The 26973-nt window shown below is 38.0% G+C and overlaps 1 protein-coding gene across 1 annotated transcript in view; it reads right to left on the reverse strand.

The window, feature by feature from the left end:
• The window catches only part of LOC146004959 (uncharacterized), a 65869-nt gene extending 42012 nt beyond the window's left edge, over window positions 1–23857 (reverse strand). The window contains exon 1 of the mRNA XM_083144032.1: window positions 23626–23857. Within this exon, the coding sequence (XP_083000158.1) occupies window positions 23626–23686 (61 nt within the window). The 5' untranslated portion in view covers window positions 23687–23857. The remainder of the gene's footprint in view (window positions 1–23625) is intronic.
• Between the last annotated feature and the right edge of the window lie 3116 nt (window positions 23858–26973).

The raw sequence follows: 26973 nt of genomic DNA on the forward strand, positions 1-26973 counted from the left end.
AACAATTTTTTTATTAATTTCTTAGTAGTTTAAGGATAATGTAGCACAATCACAAAATGTGATTAGCAGAAGTTCTGAACCTATCTACACTGTCTTGAAATCACACTTTCATTCTTTTTGTTTTTCCGATATTGTGTTGCATATTATATGTAGAATATAAAATGCAGATGTTCTTTAGATTAACATATTTCAAGCATATGCAGGCGAAGGACGTGAAATTAAAATAACCATCCTATGTGTTTCAATAACCAAATTTCAACTCTTGCGTAAAGACAAATTCTGAACCAAATTGCCAATATCAAGTACACAAGGTTGGGTAGAAGCAAAGCTGAACTAAGTGTGTGTGCGATACTGCACGTTTTACGCTTTTCATAACTGCGACATTTCGAAATTTCTAAATGACATGTGTATACGATATACGATGTTAATAAGATTACCAGATAGGCTACCATTGAATCGTGGTAGTGGACTTTTCGACAAGTCCACCATTCAACATCTCGTCTATTTAGCTGTTGCCACAAGAGGATTGTAGGCGAAGTGCCTACAATCTTATAAACGTGTTATAGTAAGGTTACATCAATCCTCTATTCGTTCCCGTGTGATGATCTCTAAGAGGTCAATTTGTGAGGACCCATCCATACACTACATTGAAATACATTTTCTGGAACATTTCACCTTTTTCAGTAGACAAACTCGAAAGCAACCATTTTGCCCCAGTTCATTAGCTTCTTCCCTTCTCTCACCCAAGAAGCTCAATCTTAGCTGTTTCCTTGAATTCCTGCACTTCCCTTGTGCGGCAACCTGCTCCACCCTCAACCCAGAAGACAGGGTGAAGAATGGACGACATGACAGTTGCGTGGGGTGTCTCCATTTCTTCATCTTCTCATTCTAAAAGAAACATTAATTACTCCGTTCCACTTGTTTCTTTATATCTGTTCTCTTCGCCCAGGACTTTAGACACAGAGGCTGAAGAAAAAAATGTGTTAAAAATTTAGGTCAACTTTTGTTGAGGTTCAACCAGAACCAGTTGCTGATAAAAATTAGTACGATTATCTTTGAGCTGTTATGTTACTTACTTCAAAGATTACCGCCGTTTAATAAAACAATTCAAAATAATTTGGAAAATTGAAAAATAAATAGTATGCCCGTTAATAATGTCTGTTGAGTACATAAGATAGATATTTGTTCAACTTCCTTCAATTTTTGTTCAGTAATTAAAAAATGTCAATAATATTTGTAAAAATCTTTGCAAAATATAAAATAGCATATTTGTTATTCACATACAAGTACAAATTCATCTACTTTTTCGAAGTTGCTAAGTAGCCGTGTACATATATTGGGTCTATTTTACAAAAGAAAACCTTGGTTTTAATCATAATAGTGTTCTCTTTCAATTTAAAGTAAATTATTCAAAGAATTAGGTAGTCCATAACGTGTTCGCCGGTCATTAGGTTCATGATACATACAATGAAACGAGTAACAATTATCTAACGACATTCATATTTTGCAATCCACCACCGCACGATAAAAAAAATATTCCGTGTTCGAATCGCAGGTGTGTTCAGCTGGATATTTGTTTCATTTTCTACAACATCCATTTTCATAGTAACAGTTGCCAGAAATACTTGACGCAATAAATTAATTACATCAATAATTTCCTAACATTCCTTTCTGTCGTATTATAACTGCTAGGGTGGGCTGACAAGTCGGCATGCTTACGTTTAAATGCAAGAAAATTAATGATCCAAATATTACAGTTGTGGGTACAAATTTCCATCTGTTACAAGCTTATTATTCTTAATGCGCGACCCACTGGCCAGGTGTTGTTTGTCTGGACCTTTTGTTTCAGTTGATGGTCTACTTAACTGAGTATTTCACTGGCCACTAGGAGGCAGCAGCTACCGCCCCATACGCCCACATTTGGTCGTTAGTCACAGTCGGCGGGGAAGATGATAACAAGAACAAATTGGGGTAAAGCTTCTTCTCGGAGGAGAGTGGCTATTAATTTACAAACAAGGGTCGCATATATTATTGATTGTCTTTCAGAAGTTTGTGGAATGTGCTGTACATCAGGCGTCCCATTGTTTTTGCTCCTCAGCTGGTCATTCTTATTTAGTCATGATGCAGAGATAGGGACTGGTATACAAAAAATATGGGGTGCAGAGAAGACAATATGGAGAAGGTGATTTGGTTTAGGTTTTCATCTTTTTAATCGCAATATTAATTTTTTAAAACACACACTGAGTTCAATTTAAAAGGAGAGAGAAAGGAATGAGTGATTTTGTTCCCTCGAAGAGTTTACCAATAATAAAGAATGTACAGAAGGGAGATTATGATTAGGGGGGGTTGGATATTGATTTCCCTAAGTAAATAAGACAACATAATTATGTTTACCTATTTTCCTGCTCATTATTGCATTATTATTTTTTTCAACAAATCGACAATACACTGAATACTGTCTAATGCTGACAAAGGTAGACAGGAAATTGAATACCATTATATCATTAATTTTATCTCCAGCTACTTCAATAAAAAATGTTGCAATGAGATAGACCTCCGTGGCGGAGTGGTTAGCACAGCGCGCTACGACGTCAGGGGTTCCGGGTTCGAGTTCCGGGTAAGGTATGGGTATTTGTGTTTGTCCAAATGATGAAAAATGAAAACTGAGATAAACCGAGAAATGAAAACTGAGAATAAAGTAAAAAAAAAAGTGGTTAGAGCAATGGCACGGTATGCCAGAGACCCGGGTTCGAGTCCTGGTCGAGCCTGCATTTTTCGCTGAAAATTTCTAGGTAAACGAAATGTTGATTGACTCACATGTTATATACTCTCCTTGAAGATGAAAGAAACCTTATCCAGGCATATTTTTCATCACATCCAAGCAATATACAAATGTTATAGACGTATCGAATATAACCAGTGTTCAAATAAGCAGATATTTACGGCACATGTTTTAATTCACTCACACACTTAAGGACTAATTAGGTATGCCCCTTTCACACACTGGTCACTGGGAGGTCCAATTAAAGAGAACCCGCCAGAACTTTGGGAGTACCAACTGTTCTAAAGAACAAAAACTTTTGGAATGAAAAACGAGCGAAAGAAAATTTATTTACTAGACAGTCTTCCCACCCAAAAGGGGCATCCTTGCTGTGTGACGAAGAGATCCCCACGCGCCTTTTGCAACAACCCAGAAAGAAATTAGGTCTCCACACTCTGTGTAAACAGAGCAGCTCTTTTGAGAAAATATCTTTCGTGCGGGCGTACAATGCATGGGCGTTTTACATATCTCCGACCGGTGCCCATAAACTACCTGCTTCTTTCTCTCCCCCCCCCCCCCCCTCGGTCTTCTTTTCAAATCGTCTGAATATGCATTCGTGATTTTCATCTGCTAAGGTTGGATGATTCTAGCAACATTTTCACCAGTTGCAGCTGGTAGTAAATGGCAGGGGGGCTTAAGGGCTGTGCGTCTTTTAGTAGCGCCAAAGTATTATTTTGATTTTATAAGCGTAGCTATTTGTTTTGAAAAGAGCTGAAACCAGATATTTCATGGAAACAAACAACGAGATGAAAAGAAAGTAGTTTCAGAAAAGAAACATAGATGGCAGCACAAGATGAAAGAATATAAATATATTGCTGGGGGATAAGTATCAATTTAGAGAAAGCAAAAATATAATAAAAATATGTAGAAAAAGATAAAGAAATGCATAAAAAATAGATAATAGATGGAAAGGAAAACGAAAGGGGTTTTAATCAATAAAGAAGTTCAAGTATATAGCCAATTGTTAGGCACGCATAAGGAAGTATTCAACGAAGTAAAAATTTAGGAAATTACAAGCTCAACTGTCTTTACTGTGCTATTAAATCATGCCTCTAAATCCAAACACAAAAGCAAATTTTAATTCTGGATTTGTTAGTAACGCAGTGTCAAACTGTCATTTCAAAAAGTGATGTTTCTTTTAGTTTGCCATTTATATTCCTTCAGTTTCTATTAAAATAATAAATTATATGTATTAATTCATACTTTGAAAGATTGTGTACTTTCAGGTATTGTATGCATGCAGTGAGCGAAGAAGATATCGACTTTGTATCACTGCATTCATCATTCCCTATCCAAATACAAACGTTTCTTAAAAATTGAAAGACTATCATCACCTCCCCCTGCCCCTCCCCGACAACCACATCCCTTGCTTACAAAATTACTCGTCTCTCCACTGCAAGGAAGTTTCGATTGTGGATCCACGTGATTGAACCAATGTGTGACGTCATAGATCGTTTCGTTGATGCTACACGTTGAGGCAGAGATCACACTTCCACGACCCTTTTGGTAACGTCCTATTGGAGAGCGATCAAGGAACTAACTTCCGGTGTGTGAATGGTATCCCGGGCAAAACAGGCTTTTCTGTGCATGATCCCTACTGCCCTACACTTTCCTTAAATACCTTAACTTGCATTTACGAGGGTCACTATTTATATTTTGAGCCTTGGCAACACTGATTGTAGTTAGGCGCGATTTGACGTTTGCACGGAATCGTCTGGCATTATTGACCATAACGTACTTCAAATGTTTTGTCAATAGCTTCATTTGTGTTGTTTATGTTGCCTTGGAGATTGCGCGACAACAATAAAATGGAATTAACTCTTGAACATTTTCGTGCGATGACTTTTTACGATTTTCGACGTGGATTATCAAGACAAGAGTGCATCGATCAACTTACTTCCACGTTTGGCGATGAAGCCCCATCCTTTGCCACTGTGAACGCTGGTATAACGAATTTAATCGTGGCCGCCATTTGCTCACCGACGAGATTCGCGAAGGTCGTCCAAAATCAGTTCTTGTTCAAGAAAACATTGATGCTGTGCAAAACCTAATACTGCAAGATCGTCATGTGACATACTGTGAGATTGAGGCAACCATAGGCATTAGTTCCACCAGCATATATAAAATATTACATGATCATTTAGCTGTGAGAAAGGTATGTTCTCGTTGGATCCCACACAATTTGACAAAAACTCAAAAAGACGCTCGCGTCAATTGGTGCAAACAAATGCTCAATAAATACAATCGTGGAGCTTCAAAAGACGTATATAAGATTGTAACACGTGACGAATCATGGATATATGCATATGAGCCGGAACGTAAACAGCAGTCGACTGTATGGGTGTTTCAAGATGAACCCAATCCAACAAAAGTTGTTCGCGCTCGAAGCACATCGAAACAAATGGTCGCCTGTTTTTTCGGGAAAACTGGTCATGTGGCAACTGTGCCTTTAGAGGAACTTAGAACGGTCAACTCTGAATGGTACACAACAATTTGTTTGCCAGAGGTCTTCGGTCAAATACGGAAAACAAACAAACGCCGTCGGATCATTCTTCATCAAGACAATGCCAGCTGTCACACATCTCGTCTAACAACCGACTTTATGAACAGTCAAAAAATCGAATTGATGGGTCATCCGCCGTACAGTCCTGATTTGGCACCCAATGACTTCTTCTTGTTCCCGAATGTCAAGAATAAATTGCGCGGACAACGATTTTCGGAAGATGCCGTTGATGCGTTCAAAAACCATATTATGGAGGTGTCTCAAGAAGATTGGAAAACTGCTTTGACAAATGGTTCGAACGAATGCAAAAGTGTATTGACCATAAAGGAGAATACTTCGAAAAACAATCGGCCGCGGTGGCTCAGTCGGTAACGCGTCTGACTACCATGTTAAAGGTCCCGGGTTCGATCCCCGGCCTCAAATCCGGGAACTTTTCTAACGATGGAAGCGGCCTCGGCCATTACCTTCTCAATATGAAAGCCTGATGGCTTGCTCCGGTCACGTGACTAAACGTCATCAACTGGAGGCGAGATAGCTGCCATGTTTGATTTGCTTCTTCGGAATCAATGTTGGACCTTTTTAGTGAATATGGAATTGTAATGCAAATTTAAGAACTGTAATCGAGTTTACATGACGTGTAAATATGCTTAAATGTGGAAGAGGTATGGTGTATAAGTCTTGTGTACTCAATTGCAGAGGCAATTACAATGAAAAAGGTAAGAGTAATATTCACATTTCTTCAAGATGTTGTTAAAAATGAGAAATTTTTAGGGCAATTCCATGTGATTCAGTCACTACGAAAATATACACGTAACAAATGTATTATACTAAAAAAAAAATAATAGTAATAGTTCATGATGTAAACATTTCATGTGTCCGAAATAAGCATCAAATATACTCGTAAATGTGGACAACATGTCGACATTTTTTTTAGAATTATCAAATAATTTACCCTGAATTACAAACGTTGGTTAATATTACGTCTACCAAAGCAATTTGTTAGTGTAAATTTTATGCAAGCATTCGATAAATTATTCATATTATTTACACAAATTTTCAGTTTCAAAATGTGTTTAATGAAAGAAAGCTATACAACGGGGCAAAGTTGATGCATGTGTACATTTATTCTTATTTTATCCCGCTTTATGCTTCTTTATGCTAATCGGAGGCTAATGGAAGATATGTTGTACATTTAAATACAAAGGTGCGATGTGTAACAAGAACGTCGATGAAATATTCGTATGTAAAACTATCCAAGAATATATATATTACTTATCTTTCAAATACAAATGTTTTCACACAGAAAGCATTTTGTTACCTAGCTATGTTAATATGAACTACTAATGTATTAAATTTTTAAAACTGTTTCATATGAACTGCTTTTTATTTTTTGTCTTTGTGAAGATTCAGTGTTCGTAACTTTGATTATTAAATCAGTGATAATGTTTATTGTTTCATAATTTATTAACATTTTTCACGATTTTTCTAACGGAATGTAAAAAACAGTGTAAGGAAACATTCCAAATGTTTATTTCCCAAGTGAACGTTAAAATGGAAATATTAATCTGATTTTTTTCTCAATGAAACTCTTAAGTTATTGTCACAAATCTTACTAACGACAATGAAAAGATTCATTTTGTTTATTATCTTTCGTTTAATAAATAAAGTCAATAGGATCGAAATTACAATGTGACAAATTATTTACGTTTAGTCTTTATACACAGAAATGTAACATTGCCCTTGTACCAATTTCTTTCGCTTTTGCTGCAAGAATATAGAAATTAAGGTTTTGTATTGAGATTGTATAGCTACACAGAATATCTGCATTATCTGGTTGATTAATTTTGGGTAAACTTAAAGACAATTTAACTGATTAGGTAACTTGGAAAGTTTACGATCAACCTAACTTGTTTTTTATTTAATCAATTGATTTTACATACAAAAGTTCATACAAAAGCTGTTACGAGTTTTACTGTAGCTGACCAATATTCCCGATAATATTTTTCAAAGATATACAATGTTTAAATATTTCCGACAGGACGTTTCTAACGGTTTTCAACTCTTTCTTTGTGCTATCTTAGGAATTTTTGTGGTGGCCATAGTGACTTCCTGAAAGAAAATTTTGGTGTAAATATTCAATATTATACATTTCTCTTCTAACTATATTCGTCAGGAGGGTAAATGTCAAAATTTAACTTCATAAGAGAAATAAATATACCTTAATTATCTACGGTAAAATTACGTCAAGGAGTTTACAGCATTAAGACGATCGCCTCCAGATGATGACGTCTTGACTGAGCGCTGTGGCCTGAACCTCTAGATGGTCTTGCCTCGGCGCCCACCCAGCGTCGAATAACATGGGTATCTGGGGGAAACCCTGGGGGGTAATGACGGTCAGGGGCGTGATGCTGATCACATCACCCCACTCACGACCGGATCAAGAAAGTTTGGGGCGTTACCCCAACACCGCCTATACGCCTTCATGGCGTGGTGCTATGCACAGGGGAACACTTTACCTTTATCACTTTTTACTTCGAAAAACAATAAAGCAGTTTTCAATGCCAAATTCCTGTTTTTTCATTGTTAGGCTAAAAATATAAATAGTGACCCTCGTATTGTCGAATAACATATAAAGTCGTATAATAGTGTTTTTCTTTTGTTTTTTGTTTTTTTGTTTTTTTTACGAAGCTTTGTGAACGAGACATTGCGATCAATTCGGTATGATAACTTCCAACATGCCAATGGTCCTGGGTTCGCCTCTCGTCAAAGGCAGATTTTTTTTACAGTGCAGTGCCAACTAGGATGGAATTAATTACACATATCGGCACGACTGTTATTTTTTAATAAAAATGTAATGGGTTTGAGAATAACTATTCGATATTAAAACTTCTTACAAAATGTGGAAATGCATGTGAATGATACATACAGTTCTTGCTTTGCAAATCACGCAAGATCAAGAAGCAGTGGAATGTTACTGTGGAAATTCTTAGCAGCCACGTCAAAAATTCCAGCTTTTATTGAAAAAAATATATATATTGGTTGAGTTATGAATAGAATTTCAATTTTTAAAACGGAAACATATTAGGTTATATGAGTCGACAGAATTAGTCCAGATCTTAACATTATAATTGTGTTGTAAAATCTGTAGCTGTAGTATATAAGAATCCGACTAAGGGACGGCATGGCATGGGCTCGATTCCGCCTGGGTTCAATAGCTGGGTTCTCGACCTGTGTATACGACCGGTGGCAACCCACCATCGTGAGGAAATTAGAGAGCTACGAGTGAGTAGCGTAACCCGGTCTCCGATATCTCCTACAAAGGCTGGGGGTTCGACGTGCTGACCCCATGTCACCCCAATAGCGGTTGAAGTTCACCACACCTCTATGTAGGATTGTGGGAGGAAAACAGGCAATCAGGAGATAGGCCAAGGTCCTTCGAGGTCTGTCGCGCCATGGGTTATTTATTATTTATTTATTTAAGATCGTAAAATGCCGGACCCTGTGGCTGAGTGGTTAGCATATCGCGCTGCGACGCCAAGGGTCCCGGATTCGAATCCCGCTCGGGCATGGTTGTTTGTGAATGTCCATTCATCAATTTCATCACTCATCCGCATCTTCGCAAATTAGCCAAGAGGCACAAAACGCGAAGTAAAATAAAATAAATCAAATCAAATCAAAAATAGATGGAAAAATCTAAGGTGCTTTTCGAAATTAGCAGGTGATATCATGGATTAAAAATGCATGTGGTATGCACTTTCCACATCCCATTATCCCATGTATTCGAGATATCTGTGAACACAGATATTAAGAAAAATCACTGTATAAATGCGGATTCGAACACACACATGTTGGTGCCTCATTGGCAACTAAAAAAAAAATTAAAAATCTGTAACCGGGCTCGAACACGCATCCTTCAGATCGTGAAGCCATAACACTGACGACTCACCTACACCTTCTATTGGTAATAATTTATTTACTTATCATGTAAGTTTTCGAATTGTTTCACTACTGGCGACGTGAATTTCTTCTCGCTTATTTTCTTTCAGATGTAGTTGTTTTTCCAGACCGATGCATTTTTCTATCTTTCGCCACCCACGAGGATCCTTATGGGATACATTATTGAAAAGTAACTCCCAGAAAAGAGAATATGTTAGTTTCAAAAAACTTGAAGTGGGGATCGTGTATTCAGTCACACATTTGACCTTAATATTTTTCATATTTGAAGTTTTGCTTTCAACGCCGCCATCAACCGAGCATTTTCTTTCTGAACAGATAGTACGTTGTAAAATTATGTAACAATTTTAGCCACGAGATTAATGTTATTTCGATATCATTATGTCCAGTAGGATCCATGAGTATGACCGTGTAAATTGTCGCTTACCTAGTTCGTGCACTTTATTTGAACCAATAAGAGCTTCAAAAAGTACAAGAAAACTCAAAACAAGCTGTTGACAACCTCTGCACCAGTATACATAAAACTCCATCGCTTAAAAACACACAGGATGCAAGAGAAAAATTAATGAAAATAGTCATGGACAATTTGCACGGTAATACTCATGGATACCACTTTACGTATTAAATAAATGCAATGGGTTCTCTAACAGTAATACTTAAAGTATCTAAAATTAAGCTATTTTTCTCATTTAAAACCGAAAATATGTAACATGGTCAAGTAGCGGGGAGATCCAGAAATCCACCTCGCCCGCCCCTGGTAAATGGCCTACATACTTATCGTAAGCAAGGTGTTTTCGGGAGACATACAATGAAATTGACTGAGTTTCAATTAGATTTGGTTTTAGAGACAAATAAGTTAAGGTATTTTATTTGAAGTTTCTATTAAATCCAATGAGTAATGCATACATGTACAGTGGGATCCATGAGTATTACCGTGCAAATTGTCCATCACCATGTTCGTGTACTTTATTTGTCCCAATAAGAGCTTCAAGAATTAAAAGAAGACTCAAAACAAGCTGTTGACAACTTCTTCACCAGCATACATAAAAATCAATTGCTCAAAAACACATAGAATGTAATAGAAAAATTAATGAAAATAGTCATGGACAACTTGCACGGTAATACTCATGGATCCCACTGTACAAGATATGCAAACATTGAGTATTATTTGATCTTTCCCGAGAGTTTTATTTTTTGTTACGGGGACTTCCGTTCGATCCCATTTAGTAAGTTCTATTTTTAAGATGCTTGTACTCTCAGTCTTAATCTCGCCATAATAGCAATGGTGTGCCAAGACGGGGGTTTGTAGCGTCCATTTTAGCCATACTTCTCTAACTGAAGAGAGAGAGAGAGAGAGAGAGAGAACGTCAGCTCCATGAAAATATGGCCACAATAGCATTAACATTAAAAAAATAAGCCATAACTCCCACCTTTGCAGACACCCTCCCCCTAACAATATTTCTCTAAGGGTATGCACAAACTGGGTTTAACGCGAACTTTTGAGCCTCCCCGATATTGGTATGGTAGTAATGCTATCACCTTGCAATCAAGGGGTCGCGAGTTCGATTCCCTGTGGAGGTACATCGAACAGTGGTTCGGATTCCACTTCAACTCTAGATGCAGTCACGATTAACCTATCTGTGCATAAAGTTGACTTAAAAACAAAGCGTGTCCTTCCATCTGAACAGGCCAAATTTATTTTTATATCTGGCCTGTTAGAATGCAGTTTCTTTTACGTACTAGCTGCAAAACGAAATTAAATAAGTATGTGTAACTATTGATCTATTCTCTATTCCTTTATTGTCTTCCTACTAGCTCTTCACCTAATTCAGAGCCAATAGCAAATGCTGCTTCAAAACCTCTTCTCTATTTCACGACCTTAAAATTAGCACTTGCTTCTCCCCTTTATATTCTTCGATACCCTTTCCATCCTTCACTACCAGACAAGAATGAAAATAGCCCTTGCACTCACAGAATCAGATGTTTGATGACCAATTAAAGGCAGACGCCATGTCTGATGGGAAAATCTTTAAAGATTACCATCTTTCAGGTTTAATCAACACAATCTCTCGAACGGTTTTAGCTGAAAATAGCTTTTTTCTGCTTCTACAGGTGGACTTTTTAGAATAAGACTGACGAAACTTCACCATTTAAGACCTTTATTCAATGCTCTTTCTGTATTCTTGTGCAGACCTCTCCTTCCATTGTTTTAGAACGTCTTTCGTGTAATTAACAGACCGTTAAATTTTAACGAGGAAGGGCCCACCCTGGCACCAAGTTGATTAAGACATCAAGGTTGACAGGAAGCCTGCAAGAAACTCATCAGTTGGCAGCCCTTTTGCCAGGCATGAGCAGACTCTCATTGGTTATGTATCGTACGAAGTACGGATGTCAGAAGAGGGAAACCATGTCATTACTTCCACGGTGCCCAGTTCTGTGTTGATTAGAAGAATGCAGCTGATGTTATTTTTCTTAGAGCCTTGATATGAGATTTTCAGTTTTCTTTGCGGATTGGACTACGAGAGTGCATTGTGTGTTTGGCCGATAGATAAAAGGGTTTGCAGTGTGCCTTTTACAGTCCGAAAAAGTGCTGATACGTGATAACTCAAAGTGTGAAACAATGTGCACAGAAGTGCAAAGTTATATCACTAACTCTGGTCAATTAAGGCTACAATTGAAAGGTGACAGCATTTAGACAAGGAATGATTTATTAATGATGTAACAATATCTAGCTATTGAATAGACTCGGGATTAGAGGTGACAATATGAACCAAAGAAGGGTTACACTTTTCAGAACAAAAGAACGTTTCAACTGAATAGCTTGTTGAGATACAGAACTTAAGTAAATAACAAGACAGTTCCTGCTAAGTCGTACCACGGCGGGGGATAGGAGGATGCACCCCTTCAATAATTATAATTCATAAAAAAATATATGTTTGATATGGGTGTATTATATACAACGTCCATGGTTAATATTCCAATATGCTGGGCTGTACACTCGCCTCAATTAGTATTCCGGCAGTTTGTTTCTTTATACAGCATATTTGCAGAAGATACAATTCAACATACAAGTGTGTACGCTGTGTAATACACAACTTATTACTAACTTCGTTGACCCTGTACCGATAGTACGAAATGCTCGAAGTAGCCTCTAGCCATTGACGTCCGGAAGCAGGGGGCAAGGGGCCTTGCCCTATGGAAAATTAATGTCAACCTAAAGTTATATATTTTACACAAATATTTCATTTCAGTCATAGTAATTTGTTAATTATTGTAAGAACGTTGCAGGAACATAACTTCAAACTGAAGGAGTGTTTTTTTGAGGAAGAAATTTTTAAAAAAAACCTGCGGACGTCCATGGCTCAAGCGTAACAATTTTTGAAACCAAATGCTCCGGGTTCAATTCGCTGTTAACCATGAGTGATTGTCGATCTAATTCATTGTTATGCAGTGCACATAAGGTGCGTTAGTGGTGGAACACGTTGAGTGATATAGCTGACAAGGTTCGAGGTCTGCGATACCGCCTTAGGTATAGGCACTCGCCTCTTGCTAAATTTTCATGTTCATTAACATGTACAAGTAAAAGATAACTTCCTGGATCCAAGAGACGAAGGAATAGTAATTTTGTTATGACTTTCCAAATGTAGCCGTTATTTAGCAAAATAGTTGATTTTATGCCCATGACAAAAGTTAAAATTAAATCAAAAATAATAATAATTAAGTCATTGAAAACATTGGCTCACAGCAAATATATTCATGAAGATTAACATTATATATACACATTTATTTTATAAAATCATAATGTCGATCATTACTGTTGAAAGGAAACGTACAGAAAAGTAAGTAGTAAGTACGTTACTCGTTACCTGCGAAAGTAACAGAGTTCTCGTTACTCGAAAAAGTAACTTACTTGGAACGGACTTGCTTACACTGGGATATAATGAAAGTTCATGTCAAGTCAACTGCCTTCCACTCTTCTTAGGAACTCCACCCCACAAGATATTCAAGTTCTTCCTTTAAGAAGAGGAAGAAAGGCATTTTGGATGTTGATTCAGGGGGGAGCTTGTGAGAGACTGCAAACAAGGAGGAGTCAATTTCCTCTTCCTCCGATGCTAAGCAAGAGTAACTGCTTTGGAAGGCATGGGACATTCTATACGACCACACGGAGCCACGATGATTCTCACAGTAGGCAACTAGAACCAGGGTGCGAAATCATTGAAAACTCGTGGGGGGAGAAAGTTCTTAATCTTCAACCCCCCTCCCCCCACAAACATGTGTAAATTATACAATATGCATATTTGTAATGTTATTAAAAGTAAACAGAAATTACCCAATTAAAAATATATTATTATTATTAATTACATAAAAGTAAATTAATTTGTTACTTTTACACATATCAGATATTGCAAAGCAGCTAACTAATTCCTTTACTAACCGGTTAAAGATGTTAATAAATTATGAAATTGCTGAAGTGGTTTTATTATGTGTAAGTTTTTGTTTAGTTAGTGAATTATATTATTATAAATCAATTAGATTTCATAGTTATTATTGTTTTGCATGCTTGTTTTACTTTTATTGTGCGTATTGATGTATTAATTTGTTAACGATGTCTTGAGGGAGAGAAAACATTTAATACACACAACTACACTAATATGTGTGTGTATTCGATATTAATCTTAGTAAAGTATATTTCAAATTAAAAGTAATTGGTTATCTTTTATTTGTTATAACATAGACTCTCTCCCCCGGACATTTTTGGTGGGGGGATTTTTGAGGCGAAGATTGTTGGTGGGGGGAAATCCCCCCCCCCCACCAGGATTACGCACCCAGTCTAAGAACTCAGTTAATGAAAATAAAACCACGTGACTTCTGGGAAATAATTCCTTCCCTGTGCGTTAGTTCTGGTGTTATTTTGCCCTTGAATACATTGGTCGTAGCTGTGAGCTCATCATAGAAGGTTCCATAACTTTAATATAGGATCTACGTTGAGTGGTGTGGCTCGCATGCACTGTATTCTTGCGCAGCTGCCATTAGAACAACCAATAGGATATCTCAAGAACAAAAGTCACAATCTAAAGAAGTGGTAAAGCGATATATATACATACACAACGAACTGTATATATACACAATTTTATAACTCTTGACGGAAAGGGTGACCCTCTCTCAAGAATAGAGGTGGTCATCTTCGTTCAACCTCCCTCACCCTCACGGCTCGGCTTCGCCCTCATCCTCACAACTCGCTTTCGCCCTCTCCCTCATACGCCCTCACCCTCACGGATTGACTTCGCCCTTACCCTCATACGCCCTCACCCTCACGGATTGACTTCGCCCTCACCCTCACACGCCCTCACCCTCACCCTCACAACTCGCTATTCGCCCTCACCCTCACACGCCCTCACCCTCACACACCCTCACCCTCACGGATTTATCTTCGTCCTCGCCCTCACATGCCCTCACCCTCTCAACTCACCTTTCGCCTTCACCCTCACACGCCCTTACCATCATCACAACTTACCTTTCACCCTCACCCTCACGAATTGACATGGCCCTCACCCTCACGACTCGCCTCTCGCCCTCACCCTCACGCACCCTCACGACTCGCCTTTCACCCTCACACACCCTCACCCTCACACCCCCACCCTCACGACTAGCCTTTCACCCTCACCCTCACGGATCGATCACACCTTCACCCTCACAAGTCTTCGGAGGGTGAGGGTGAGGTCTGCCCTCATGAGGGTCGTCCTCCGGAGGGTGACCACCTCTGCTGAAGACACTCAAATGTCAACCTCACTTCTACGTAGTAGACCTGGACTGCATTTTGCAGACTAACGAGGTTCTGGCGTTTGGATCCAGGCCAGTACAATCCTCTATGAGGCTTGTGTGTTCTTTGTTACAGTCCGTCCATCTATTTCACCATTTATCTTCATCTTCGAAATTAGCCAGAAGGGAACAGAAACGGGAAGTAAAATTAATCAAATCATTCATTAATTATTTTGAGGGCTTCAGATCACCCTTCTAAATACCTTCCACCCATCCATTACGCCGTGGTGATCTAGTCGTTAGGAATCAGGGTTCGATTCCTGGAGTGGGTGATCTAAGGTCGGGATTTTTCCGGCCTTGTCTCCGCATAAAGCGGCTCTGGGGCTAACCCTGCGGTTGCGTCCTAATTGCGAACAGTCCTAATTGCGAACAGTGCCTGAATCGTCCTAATTGCGAACACATGAAACTGAGAAATATTTCCACGTCCTAATTGCGAACACAGAACTGAAAACCTGTTTTTAAAAACAGGTAAGGGTAAGACACGAGAATTCTGGTCTTTGCCAGCACCAAAGGATGAAACGTTCAAAAGCTGTGCTAGCCAGTTTTCTTGCATATATACCATACATGCAGACGTGGAAGTACGAATTTAGAAGCAAATGTCGTACCTCTAGTCTTTGCGTTTCCACCAGACAAGAAGAAAGACACTTATTTTCGATTGTTTCCATTAATCTTGAGGGAAATACCAGAGTTAAACCCTGAAACGGTGAATATTGACTTCGAGGCTGTTGCTATTTCTGCTTTAAAAGAGGTTTTAACCAGTGATGTGCCGTAGACTATAAGTTTATGTCTACATGCGTTGTCTACACGTAATCTACGCGTAGATTACATTGGTTTGTAGTTTACATAGACTACGTAGACAATCGAAAGTGCATTAAAATTAATTTTCAAGGGTTGCATGAAATGAAAGTGACATTTTCAACTATATTGGTTCCTAACGAAATGAAAAGAACCCTATTCACAACAAAATTTCTCCTCTCTTCTATCATCAACTATGGAAGAAGATAAATAGTATGCAAAAAACAACAACAGATGGCAGTCGTGAGGCAAGAGTGGTCATTTCCCCATAAAGCACTAGAATATTTCCTTTTTAGGTTTCTTCCTAGGGGAGAAATTGTTCGAATTTGGAAGAAGAGTATGAAAAGTTCTCCACACACATCAGCAACTGATACGCAGTATAATTTTCTTTTAATTCCACGGCGCCCTTTGCTAAGTTATCATCTTTCGCCATGTTGTTTACATAGATTACGTAATCTACGTGTATAACATAGTCTACGTGTAGAATGTAGATTGTAGACTATCGTTGTTTACGCGTAAACGCACATCACTGGTTTTAACCAAGATTAACATCACGGTTGTTTTTTTTTCCACTTTACACGAAGTCTTTGGAGGAAAGTTCATGAAATTCGCATGAGTATATCTTACAATGAAGATAAAGAAATAAAGAGGAGCATCCTTATGTGAACGTCTTTAGCTTTTCTAAACCTAGAAGATCTTGAAGAAGGATGGCTTCATATTTACGAACAAGCTCCTCGGAATGAAAACCTTGTTAAATTCTTCGACTAATTTGTGGACCGGTGGCTCTAAAACCCCTTACTGCCAAAAGATATGTGGAACCGTCTCAACAGGAGGCACCGGACAAATAATGCAGTGGAGGGATGGAATCATAAAATCAACAGCGAGCTTGGTAGGCCACATCCAAGAGTGGCAGAGCTCATTAAATGCTTAGAGGCTGAGGTAGAAAAGTCAAATTATATAATTATGAGAATGGAATTGAACGTGGAAGGTGTCAAGCGGAAGAAAATATATGTTTTGTTGGACGAGAGGATAGCAGGAAGCACCGACAAATAAAAGGAGACTGGCGATATTCCTATTTTTTTAAGTACAATATCATATGTTTTGAAATTAGACTAGGTAACGTCATAACATTCACCGCATTATTAATTGACAGTCATTAATTGTATTATTAATTGAATAAGTTCTTTTTGTACAATTTGTATAGTGTATATACAGGGTGTTTCAGAGCGACCCAGACACTACCTTTTTCTCGAGAACCGGAGATCGTATCAAGTTGAAACAAAAAAAAAAAAATGCACCACTAAGTTGGGCCCAAAGAATCAGTACAAAGTATTTGCAACAGCCCGAAAGCCACCTTTTGTGGTTTTAGTAGGGGGCACATGCCACGTTCGTGCGATTTTCAAATGGGAAGGGTATGTTTGGAATGCAGATTCGGAAAGGCGGGGAAAAATACGATTGTCATATGAAACATTTGCCTGTACCACCTACAGTTTTCCGTGTAGAAAATGGTTTTGCAAAAAAAGGAAGGTGAGCCAAATCGAGTATACCGAGCTTAACAATTAAGATAAGTGCAGCACCATAACAGTTTCGGAAAGTGCAGGACACAAGCTTTCCAACGATATGCCACATGATGACTGCGGGACTAAAAAGGATGAAACCGCGTGACCCAAAAAAAGGGGGTCTAAAGTTAGGGAAGAACTCGAAAATTTCAAATGGCAAGGGGGGTCGAGTAATACCTCGTTTTAAAGGTCACAGAAAACGTGAAAAGAATGCGAACATGATTTTGTAATCCACTGACCGGTTTCAAAATGGCAACCAAAACAATTCCGACCCCTGAAGTTGGTGTTCCAAAGTGAGGAATTACGAACGTAAATAGCAAAACACAAACACTGGACAGAGTACATAAGATCATTTTTTTGCATTTTTTTGTTTCAACTTGATACGATCTCCCGTTCTCGAGAAAAAGGTAGTGTCTGGGTCGCTCTGAAACACCCTGTATAATGTATGTACTTCGACGAAGGCTTTAATCATGTCGGATTTTATGTTACAACTGACATGCTTCAATTTCAGGTGCAACTTTTACAACACCAGTGACCCAAAGGCCAAAGACCAGTCTCAAGTCTGGCACTGAGTCTATTTTAAAATATAGTTAAAAGGAATCAGGAAATTAAGAGATCACAAGGCAGAAAAATGTGTTCGCAATTAGGACGAATCCCTTCGAGTGTATTTCTGTTCAGGCAGGAAGTGTTCGCAATTAGGACTGTTTGCAATTAGGACTGTTCGCAATTAGAACTGTTCGCAATTAGGACTGTTCGCAATTAGAACTGTGTTGCAATTAGGACTGTTCGCAATTAGGACTGTTCGCAATTAGGACGACACCAACCCAGCCTCAAATCAATTGGTACCTGGGGGCAACCCTAGGGTAAAGGCGGCCGGAGCGTGGTATCGATCACATCACTTACAATATGGCCGAGATCGAGAATATGTGAGGCCCTACCGCCAGTTGCGTGCCCAAGGGGTGGTGGCGTGGGTCATAAGCCCCTCTTTGGAACAGTATTCGTAAAAGAAAAAGAAAAAAGTCAAAGGCAAGAAAAGATTGCAAAATGAGTGCTGACCACTAAAAGAAGTATACGTAGCCCCTTTTCAAAAATCCCAGGCACGCCACTGTCTACTCTCACATCCCCTAAATGTGTCCTCATGGCACGATGCTACATGCAAGGGGAACTTAACGAAAATAATATTGTCGGCTCATAGCATTTACATGAACCACAGGTCCACACATTGGGGGATAACATAATTGCGATACGCTCCTCGTCGCATATTTGTTCCGGTAAATCAACCGCGACGATGGATTGGATGTAAATATAAAACACAAATATCCAAGCCGTGGCCAGGATGTTGGCTTGGGAACTACGATTTCAAAGCACGGTACACTAACCCCTACACCGAGCCAAGAAAGATAGAGGAGAGTTAATAATGCCGAACCAAGAGATCCTACAAGGCCCATTTAACAGGCAACATGCACCTGTGTAAAGCGTTCATACGTCTTCAGAATACATTAGATCAACTTCTGTCACTTAATTAAAATTACTACGCGGAGACTGTGTAATAAAAACGAACAGGAACAAGCAGTACTTCAAATTAATGTGCATGTTTAATCCGAACCCCTACTCTAAGCCTTGTAGCGTAACGCCGAGCTATTAACAGCAATGGATCGGGAGGAACAGCCCCCCCCCCCCCCGCCTCTCTACCTTTGGTTACCTGAAGACAAGATGAACGCGGTCGTCAGCAATTTATGGTGTTGCGATTTATCAGTTGTCAACGCTTGTTCCCATTCTCCATGTTAAGGAACTTCCGTCGCAGCGGAACTTTAATGAACGCGCTCATAAATACCTTAAATTACAAACACGGGCCTTGTTTGATTGTCCCACCCCTCCCACAAAGCAAATACGCCCCCCTCTCCACACTTTCCTGTGTCGGTGAACTTGCTCATTGTGGTTACAATGCTGAGGAATTTGAGAGTACTGTGTAGTTCACGCAGCGGAATATTCCGTTTACCCACGCTGTTAGAAATATTTACAATATTCTACCGTTAAAATTTAACACTCTGTTAATTTAGAAAAATGGGACTTTTAAACATCTCGTTGAAGCAAATCTTTGAGATTCTCGGTTGTTTTTTTATGATGGGAGAGAGTGAACAGCGAAGGTAATAAGACATAAAGAAAGAAAAATAAAGGAAAGAGAAGAAAAGAGAATGGAAAAGGAAAATATAAAAAGAGTGAAAGGAAAATAGAAAAAAGAGAAAGGAAAATTGAAAAGAGAGGAAAATATAAAAAGAGAAGGAAAATAGAAAAAGAGAAAAATAGAAAAGATAAAAGATAAAGGAAATAGAAAAAGAGAGAAAGGAAATTAGAAAATATAAAGGAAATAGAAAAAGAGAGAAAGGGAAATAGAAAAAGAGTGAAAGGAAAATAGTAAAAGAGAAAGGAAAATTTAAAAAGAGAGGAAAATAGAAAAAGAGAAAGGAAATAGAAAGAGAAAGAGAGAAAGGAAAGTAGAAATAGATAAAGGAAATAGAGAAATTCAGAAATGAAAATAGAAAAAGATAAAGGAAATAGAAAAAGTGAGAAAGGAAAATAGAAAAAGAGTGAAAGGAAAATAGAAAAAGAGAAAGGAAAATAGAAAAAGAGAAAAGAAATAGAAAAGAGAGAAAGAGAGAAAGGAAAATAGAAAAGATAAAGGAAATAGAGAGAGAAATGAAAATAGAAAAAGAGAAAGGAAAATAGAAAAATATAAACGAAATAGAAAAATAGAGAAAGAAAGGAAAATAGGAAATATAAAGGACAGAAAAAGAGAGAAAGGAAAATAGAAAAAGATAAAGGAAATAGAAAAAGTGAGAAAGGAAAATAGAAAAAGATAAAGGAAATAGAAAAAGTGAGAAAGGAAAATAGAAAAAGAGAAAGGAAAATAGAAAAAGATAAACGAAATAGAAAAATAGAGAAAGAAAGGAAAATAGAAAATATAAAGGACAGAAAAAGAGAGAAATGAAAATAGAAAAAGAGTGAAAGGAAAATAGAAAAAGAGAAAGGAAAATAGAAAAAGAGAAAATAAATAGAAAAAGAGAGAAAGGAAAATAGAAAAGATAAAGGAAATAGAGAGAGAAATGAAAATAGAAAAAGATAAAGGAAATAGAAAAGTGAGAAAGGAAAATAGAAAAAGAGAAGGAAAATAGAAAATGATAAAGGAAATAGAAAAATAGAGAAAGAAAGGAAAATAGAAAAAGATAAAGGAAATAGAAAAAGAGAGAAAGGAAAATAGAAAAAGAGAAAGGAAATAGAGAAAGAAATGAAAATAGAAAAAGATAAAGGAAATAGATAAAGTGAGAAAGTAAAACAGAAAAAGAGAAGGAAAATAGAAAATGATAAAGGAAAATAGAAAAAGATAAATGAAATAGAAAAGGGAGAAAGGAAAATAGAAAAAGAAAGGAGAAGAGTGGGTGTGTTTGTATGACATTTTCCCAATTTCCTATTTAATAACACTGTTGAATATACATATAATATGTAATATTTACTTTGTGTGACGTCTCTAAAAAAATTTCACTCTTTTCTTGTTTTTTAATTTCGAAAATTAATGGAACCATTTATTCCTTGTACTAACTGATGACCTGATCCTAGTATAGTACACTCATTTTTTTCGAGCTAATTAATCAAGTAAATTTTATTTCTGTTAACTACTATCAAAACGGTATTTATTAAAATATAACTTGAAATGGACAATGACATTGTTTGGGAGGAAGAGGGGGGGTCCGCAGGACTCTTTCTAGTCCCCTCATGATACCCATGGAAGAGGATATGAATTTATGAACCCCACGCGACGTCAGTACAGTAAGAAGTAAATTCAGACCAAACTGTTCAGTGTTCACTGGCCGTTCCTAATCTTTAGAACAAAAACACATATCCCTCATATCGAAATAAAGCAAACGGTTCTTTTAAAGTCGCATTTGTCGGTTTTTCTACCCTCTAAAGAAGATAGCACGCCTTAATGGCCAAAATCTTTCCGGCAGATAAAGCTTCTAAGAGCATCATCGCTCAGGAGGAAGACATGGAAAAGACCTCCATTCGGAAACATTCCGCTTCGCAGTTACGCATTCCGCTTAGCCCCGTTGGAACTAATGGTTGCAGGGAAGGTTCCCGGCACTTTTAAAGGGGCCTTCCACTTTCTGCAATCTTCACCTGGGAGCTTAATGTTCTCGCACTGCGATAATAAGTACACCTAAACCACAACGTATTATTCTGGGAGGCAAGGAGAGTCACATCTTCAGAAACGAGAGTAGGTCCTCTGTCAAAAGACTCGGCATTGCTGATTGTGTGTGGAGTTAAGTGATTTGGTTTATTTTACTTCACTTTTCTGCCACTTTAAGCTAATCGCGATGATGAGGATGAGTGATGATATGATACAATTGATTGATTTATTGGTTGGTTTAATCAACTTTATGCACAAATAGAGTAATCGGAATTGGACCTACAGTTTAAAGTGGGATCAGAATGTTCCTGATGATGAAATTGATTAAGGACGCTCGCAAAGAACACTCATGCACAGGCCGGGAATCGAACCGCCTTCCGTAACAGAAACACCATGCACACAAAACACAAAATGCATTAGCTGACGCAAATATGCTGTCCCTGAGAAACACATTAAAGTGCATAAACTACTAATGGCGCACTTTTGGGAGAGAAGGAAGGGTAGAAAGCAAGAGGGGAAAGAGAGAAAGAAAAAGATGAAGAAAGAAAAGGAAAAAGAGTGACAAAGAAAGACAAAAATTGAATATCGTAAAAGAGAAGAGATAACGAAGGAAAAGGAAAAAGAGAAGAAAGGGTAAAAGTGAGAACAAAAGAGAAAAGACGGGAGATAAAGAAAGGGTAAGAGAAAGAAGAGAGAAAAAGGGAAAGAGAAAGAAGAGAAAAGAAAGGGAAAGACAAAGGAGAGAAAACAAAGGGAAAGAGAAAGGAGGGATAAAGAAGAGAAAGAGAAGGAAGAGAGAAAAATGGAAAGAGAGAGGAGAGAAAAGAAAAGGGAAAGACAAAGGAGAGAGAAAGTATCGAGAAAATGGAAAGAGAAAGGAGAGAAAACCATGGGAAAGAGAAAGAAGAGAAAGATAGAAAAGAAATGAGAGAGAAAAGAAAGGGAAAGAGAAAGGAGAGAGCAAAGAAAGGGAAAGAGAAGAGAAAGAAATGAAAGGGAAAGAGATAGGAGAAAAAAGGAAAGAGAAAGAGAAGAGAGAGAAAAGAAAGGGAAAGAGAAAGGAGAAAAATGGTAAGGGAAAGAAGAGCGAGAAAAGAAAGGGAAAGAGAAAGAAAAGAGAAAAGAAAGAGAAAGAGAAAGGAGAGAGATAAGAAAGGAAAGAGAAAAGTTGGGAAAGATAAAAACAATGGTAAAGAAAGAGGAAAAGGAGAAAGAAAGAAAAGAGAAAGAGAAGAATGAAACAATAGAAAGTTCAGATACTACATAAAAATACCACAAGCATTAAAATAAATATTTACCATGAAAATATTGACAAATCCTGCCCTCCAACTAGGTTCATATTAGATTACCGTAACTAGTTTATTGTCGAGGGGTCCAATTTCATAGAATCTTATGTACAGCCACCTGCAATACAAATGGGACACATAGATCCTGGAATACTCGCTTTCCTGCAAGGCATTATGTGTGTTGCATAACTCTACGGCGTTCAGTGGACTTTAATATAAAATTTTCAATGGCAACTTCACAATAAATTTATTGTCAATCTTCGTCTGAAGAAGACCCTGTTAGAGGGTGGAAATATTACGTTTTTAGTGTATATTTTTTATATAATAAATTTTGCCTTGGTCAGCATTTTAATGTTTTATTTTACCTCTTTCCCCCGTCACCATTAGAAAAAACTGCTTTTGAATTTGCAGAGATTTCTATAATTTTTTAACAGGGTTGTAGAATTCGACAAGTTTCGTATTTAACTTGTGAGAAACAATTGTTTTTTGCAATATCGCCAGTTTTCCGTATACAAGCAACCCCTTCAAAATTACTCAAAGCCACGAGATTTATAATAATGTTGGATAAAATTGTTTTTTGCACTCTTCCCTTGTCCCCAACGGAAAGATTGCTGGGAAAATTGAATCAATCAAACCAAAATGCATTAACAACTGAAAGAAACACTCGAGTTAAGAAATAACACAAATAGAATGATTTCACTTACCCACGCAGAATGCAGACAGCACAATGAGGCAGTAAAACAAATCAAAAGGCCTTAATAGCATGGCTAAATTGTCTTCTTTTTTGTTTTAAATGACAACTTTCAGAACACTTTTCCTCTCTTCTTGGTGATTACTTCCATCAATCTGTGCCCTCTCTTTCATTTCAACGTCAACCAAAGGACACACAAAACACGAAGTCTGCAACGCGAACACTTCTGTCAGCAACACGGACCATCGCGAAATACCACCGGCGTTGACGGGAACGACCAACGTTTCCACAGGAGCCCAAGGGTTTCTAGCACCACGTGAGTTTTGTTAAACACTTCTGCTGCGAGATTCTCAAATCCCGCCGATGCGCACACTCGCCTGCGCAGAAACCAGTGTTGCTCCAAACATATTCGTAAAAGTTACTAGAATAAGAAAAGAGTGATCGTACCGGGAGAAAACTTAAACCAGAAAGATGTGATTGAATAAATTGTTTTGTTTTACTCCTCTTTTCTGCCACTTCTGGCTAACAGCGAAGATGAGGATGGATGGTGACAAGACCAAATTGTTGAAACGACAATCACAAAATTAAATGGACACGAACAAACCAAATCCTGCAGATTATTATACTGGCTATGCCAGAGCTTCGATAGCCTGCAAAATGTAGTCCAGGGCGACTGCGTGGAAAAGAGGTTGACACATTTGGGCGTCTCAATAAAGGCTACACCTTACACCCCACTACCAGAAAGATCTTTGCCTGTGTAAAATTTGTCCTTGCACTAAATACAATGCAAGAATTATGGCATTTACATATGAATTAAAATTTGCGAAAGGAAGGAATTTGACGAACAACGAATTGTAATCAGGAGCAAATGCAAAATTATTGAAGAAGTGTAACGGGTGAAGACATCTAAATATTATCTTTCATGTTGCATAGAAGACACTGTTATCTATTTATTTATTTATTGAGAAAATTTCAGATACAATAATTAGCCATTTTACACTGAAATAAGTAACAATGAAAAGAACAAAAATAAACAAAATAAGACAAGATATTAATATAAATAAGTCAAGATAGCTTAATATTATTTAGCAACATATGTTCTGATGGTTGACCGAAAGGCATACTCTGTGAAAAATACATCAGTACTTGATGGGAGGTCGTTATATTGAGTGGGAAGTCTGTGGAAGAGCGATCGTTTTTTAATTTCCAGTCTAGGCTTTTTTGTGTAAAAGAGATTTGTGTTGTGTGCATAGGCAGTCGAAAGTGGAATTCCTAGAGGAGCGTCTTGCAACGGATTTTGCCGTTGACAATATTGTAAAGATGCCAAAAAAAATTCAGTGAACGGCGCTGATAGGGAGTCTGTAAGTTTAGAAAGGACAGGAGATGTGGTGTTGAAAAATTGCTTAACGAGGGAACCCTGTAACGAACTATAGAAAGGAAAAAGTTAAGAACAGACTCGATTCTGGAGTGCTGAATGGGACATGCCATGGACCAGACGGGAGAGCAGGATTCTATTATTGGGGAAATACATGATTTGAAGTACAAGGTGAGGGCTGAGATGCCACTAATTTCGGTGAAACGATACAGTAAACCTAAGAGACGCATAGCCTTCTTTGTCGTGCCTGTGATATGTTCTTTAAATGTGTGTTTTTGGTCGAAAACAATGCCTAGGTCTTTCTGAGAGGATATTGCTTTGATGTTATTGCAGTACGCAACTTAGCTATGAAGACCTTCCCTCCCTCCGATATAACAATATATCAGAATAATCTGAGCCTTTTGCCAGGGTCAGTGATGTGCGTCTACGCGTAAACAACGATAGTCTACATTCTACACGTAGACAATTGTATACACGTAGATTATCATCATCATCATCATCATTCTTCATTGGTTAGAGTTGGTGTAAGTGCCGTCCCGTAGGACTCTGCTTTTATTGGGTGAAGGTGTGCTATGTAGAATTGGTGTAAATGAGAAATTGTTGGTGAGTTGGAATGTATTGTTTTCCGCTGCAACTGCAACAGCGGGGGTTTCTAGTGTGGGAAAAGTGGGTTGCTCCTGTTATCATGGCTGGAGCGAGAGATTTGAGGACTAGTCCTCGTAGAAGGGTGGTGTTAACCTCCTTGGAGGCTGAGCGTATTAATTACGTTATCTATGTAAACAACATGGCGAAAGGTGATAACTTACCAAAGGACGACGTGGAATTAAAATAAAATTATACTACGTATCAGTTGCTGATGTGTGTGGAGAACTTTTCATACTCTTTCCTCCAAATTCCAACAATTTCTCACCTAGGAAGAAACCTAACATAGGAAATATTCTAGTGCTTTATGGGAGAAAGACCACTCTTGCCTCACGACTGCCATCTGTTGTTGTTTCTTGCATACTATTTATCTTCCTCCATAGTTGATAATAGAAGAGAAGAGAAATTTTGTTGTAAATAGGATTCTTTTCATTTCGTTAGGAACCAATATAGTTGAAAATGTCACTTTCCTCTCATGAAACCCTTGAATATTAATTTTAATGCACTTCAGATTGTCTACGTAGTCTATGTAAACCACGACCAATGTAATCTAAGCGTAGATTACGTGTAGACAACGCATGTAGACGTAAACTTATACTCTACGGCACATCACTGGCCAGGGTGCAAGAAAAATGCAATTGTCTAAGTTTTATTGATAGCTTGGAAACTACTAGGAATTAGATTAAAATGTTGTCGAGTGAAAAATATGACCAGAATTAGCCCCATGTAGTTAGCCCTCCGGCCTGTTCATTTAAAAATAAGATTATTACCAATTATAAAATTATACGTAATTTAGTTCTAGAAACGTACAGTTGGCAACTCTGGTAGATCATGCTTCATTCTTCGGACTCGTTGAGTCCCCGAAGGAGGAGCAGACGACAGCAAGGCTGCCTATGCAAACTTGACTTGCTTTCTGAACGGCAAGTCTCAATGCGCTGTAGCAAGTCCTACCGAAATTTATGTTCAAAGTTCAATCGTACTATTTTTATGGTGGGGATGAGAATAGCAGCAATGCAGGTTTCATGATTGCATTTTTCGGGGGGTTTGTATAGCATGACTTTTATGCTGTATTTCTGCCTTATTTGGTTTAATCGAGTGTATATCTAACTCAATAATTATACATTTTACACAAATTCGACAATATTCATCTTAGTGCTTTATGGGAGAAAGACCACTCTTGCCCCAGGATTTTTGAAATGGGGAGTATGACCGTGAGGGAGGAGGGGCTAGATCTTCCTTTTTTAGTAGTCAATCCTATATATTTTTTTGCCTTGGTTTCTTGAATTTGATGTTTCTCTCTCTCTCCTTCTTTAGAAGTACTGGGTCAAAAGGCTGTTATGTCCC

Source organism: Lepisma saccharinum, chromosome 22, assembly GCF_977018435.1.
Source record: "Lepisma saccharinum chromosome 22, izLepSacc3.1, whole genome shotgun sequence".
Classification (NCBI taxonomy): domain Eukaryota; kingdom Metazoa; phylum Arthropoda; class Insecta; order Zygentoma; family Lepismatidae; genus Lepisma; species Lepisma saccharinum.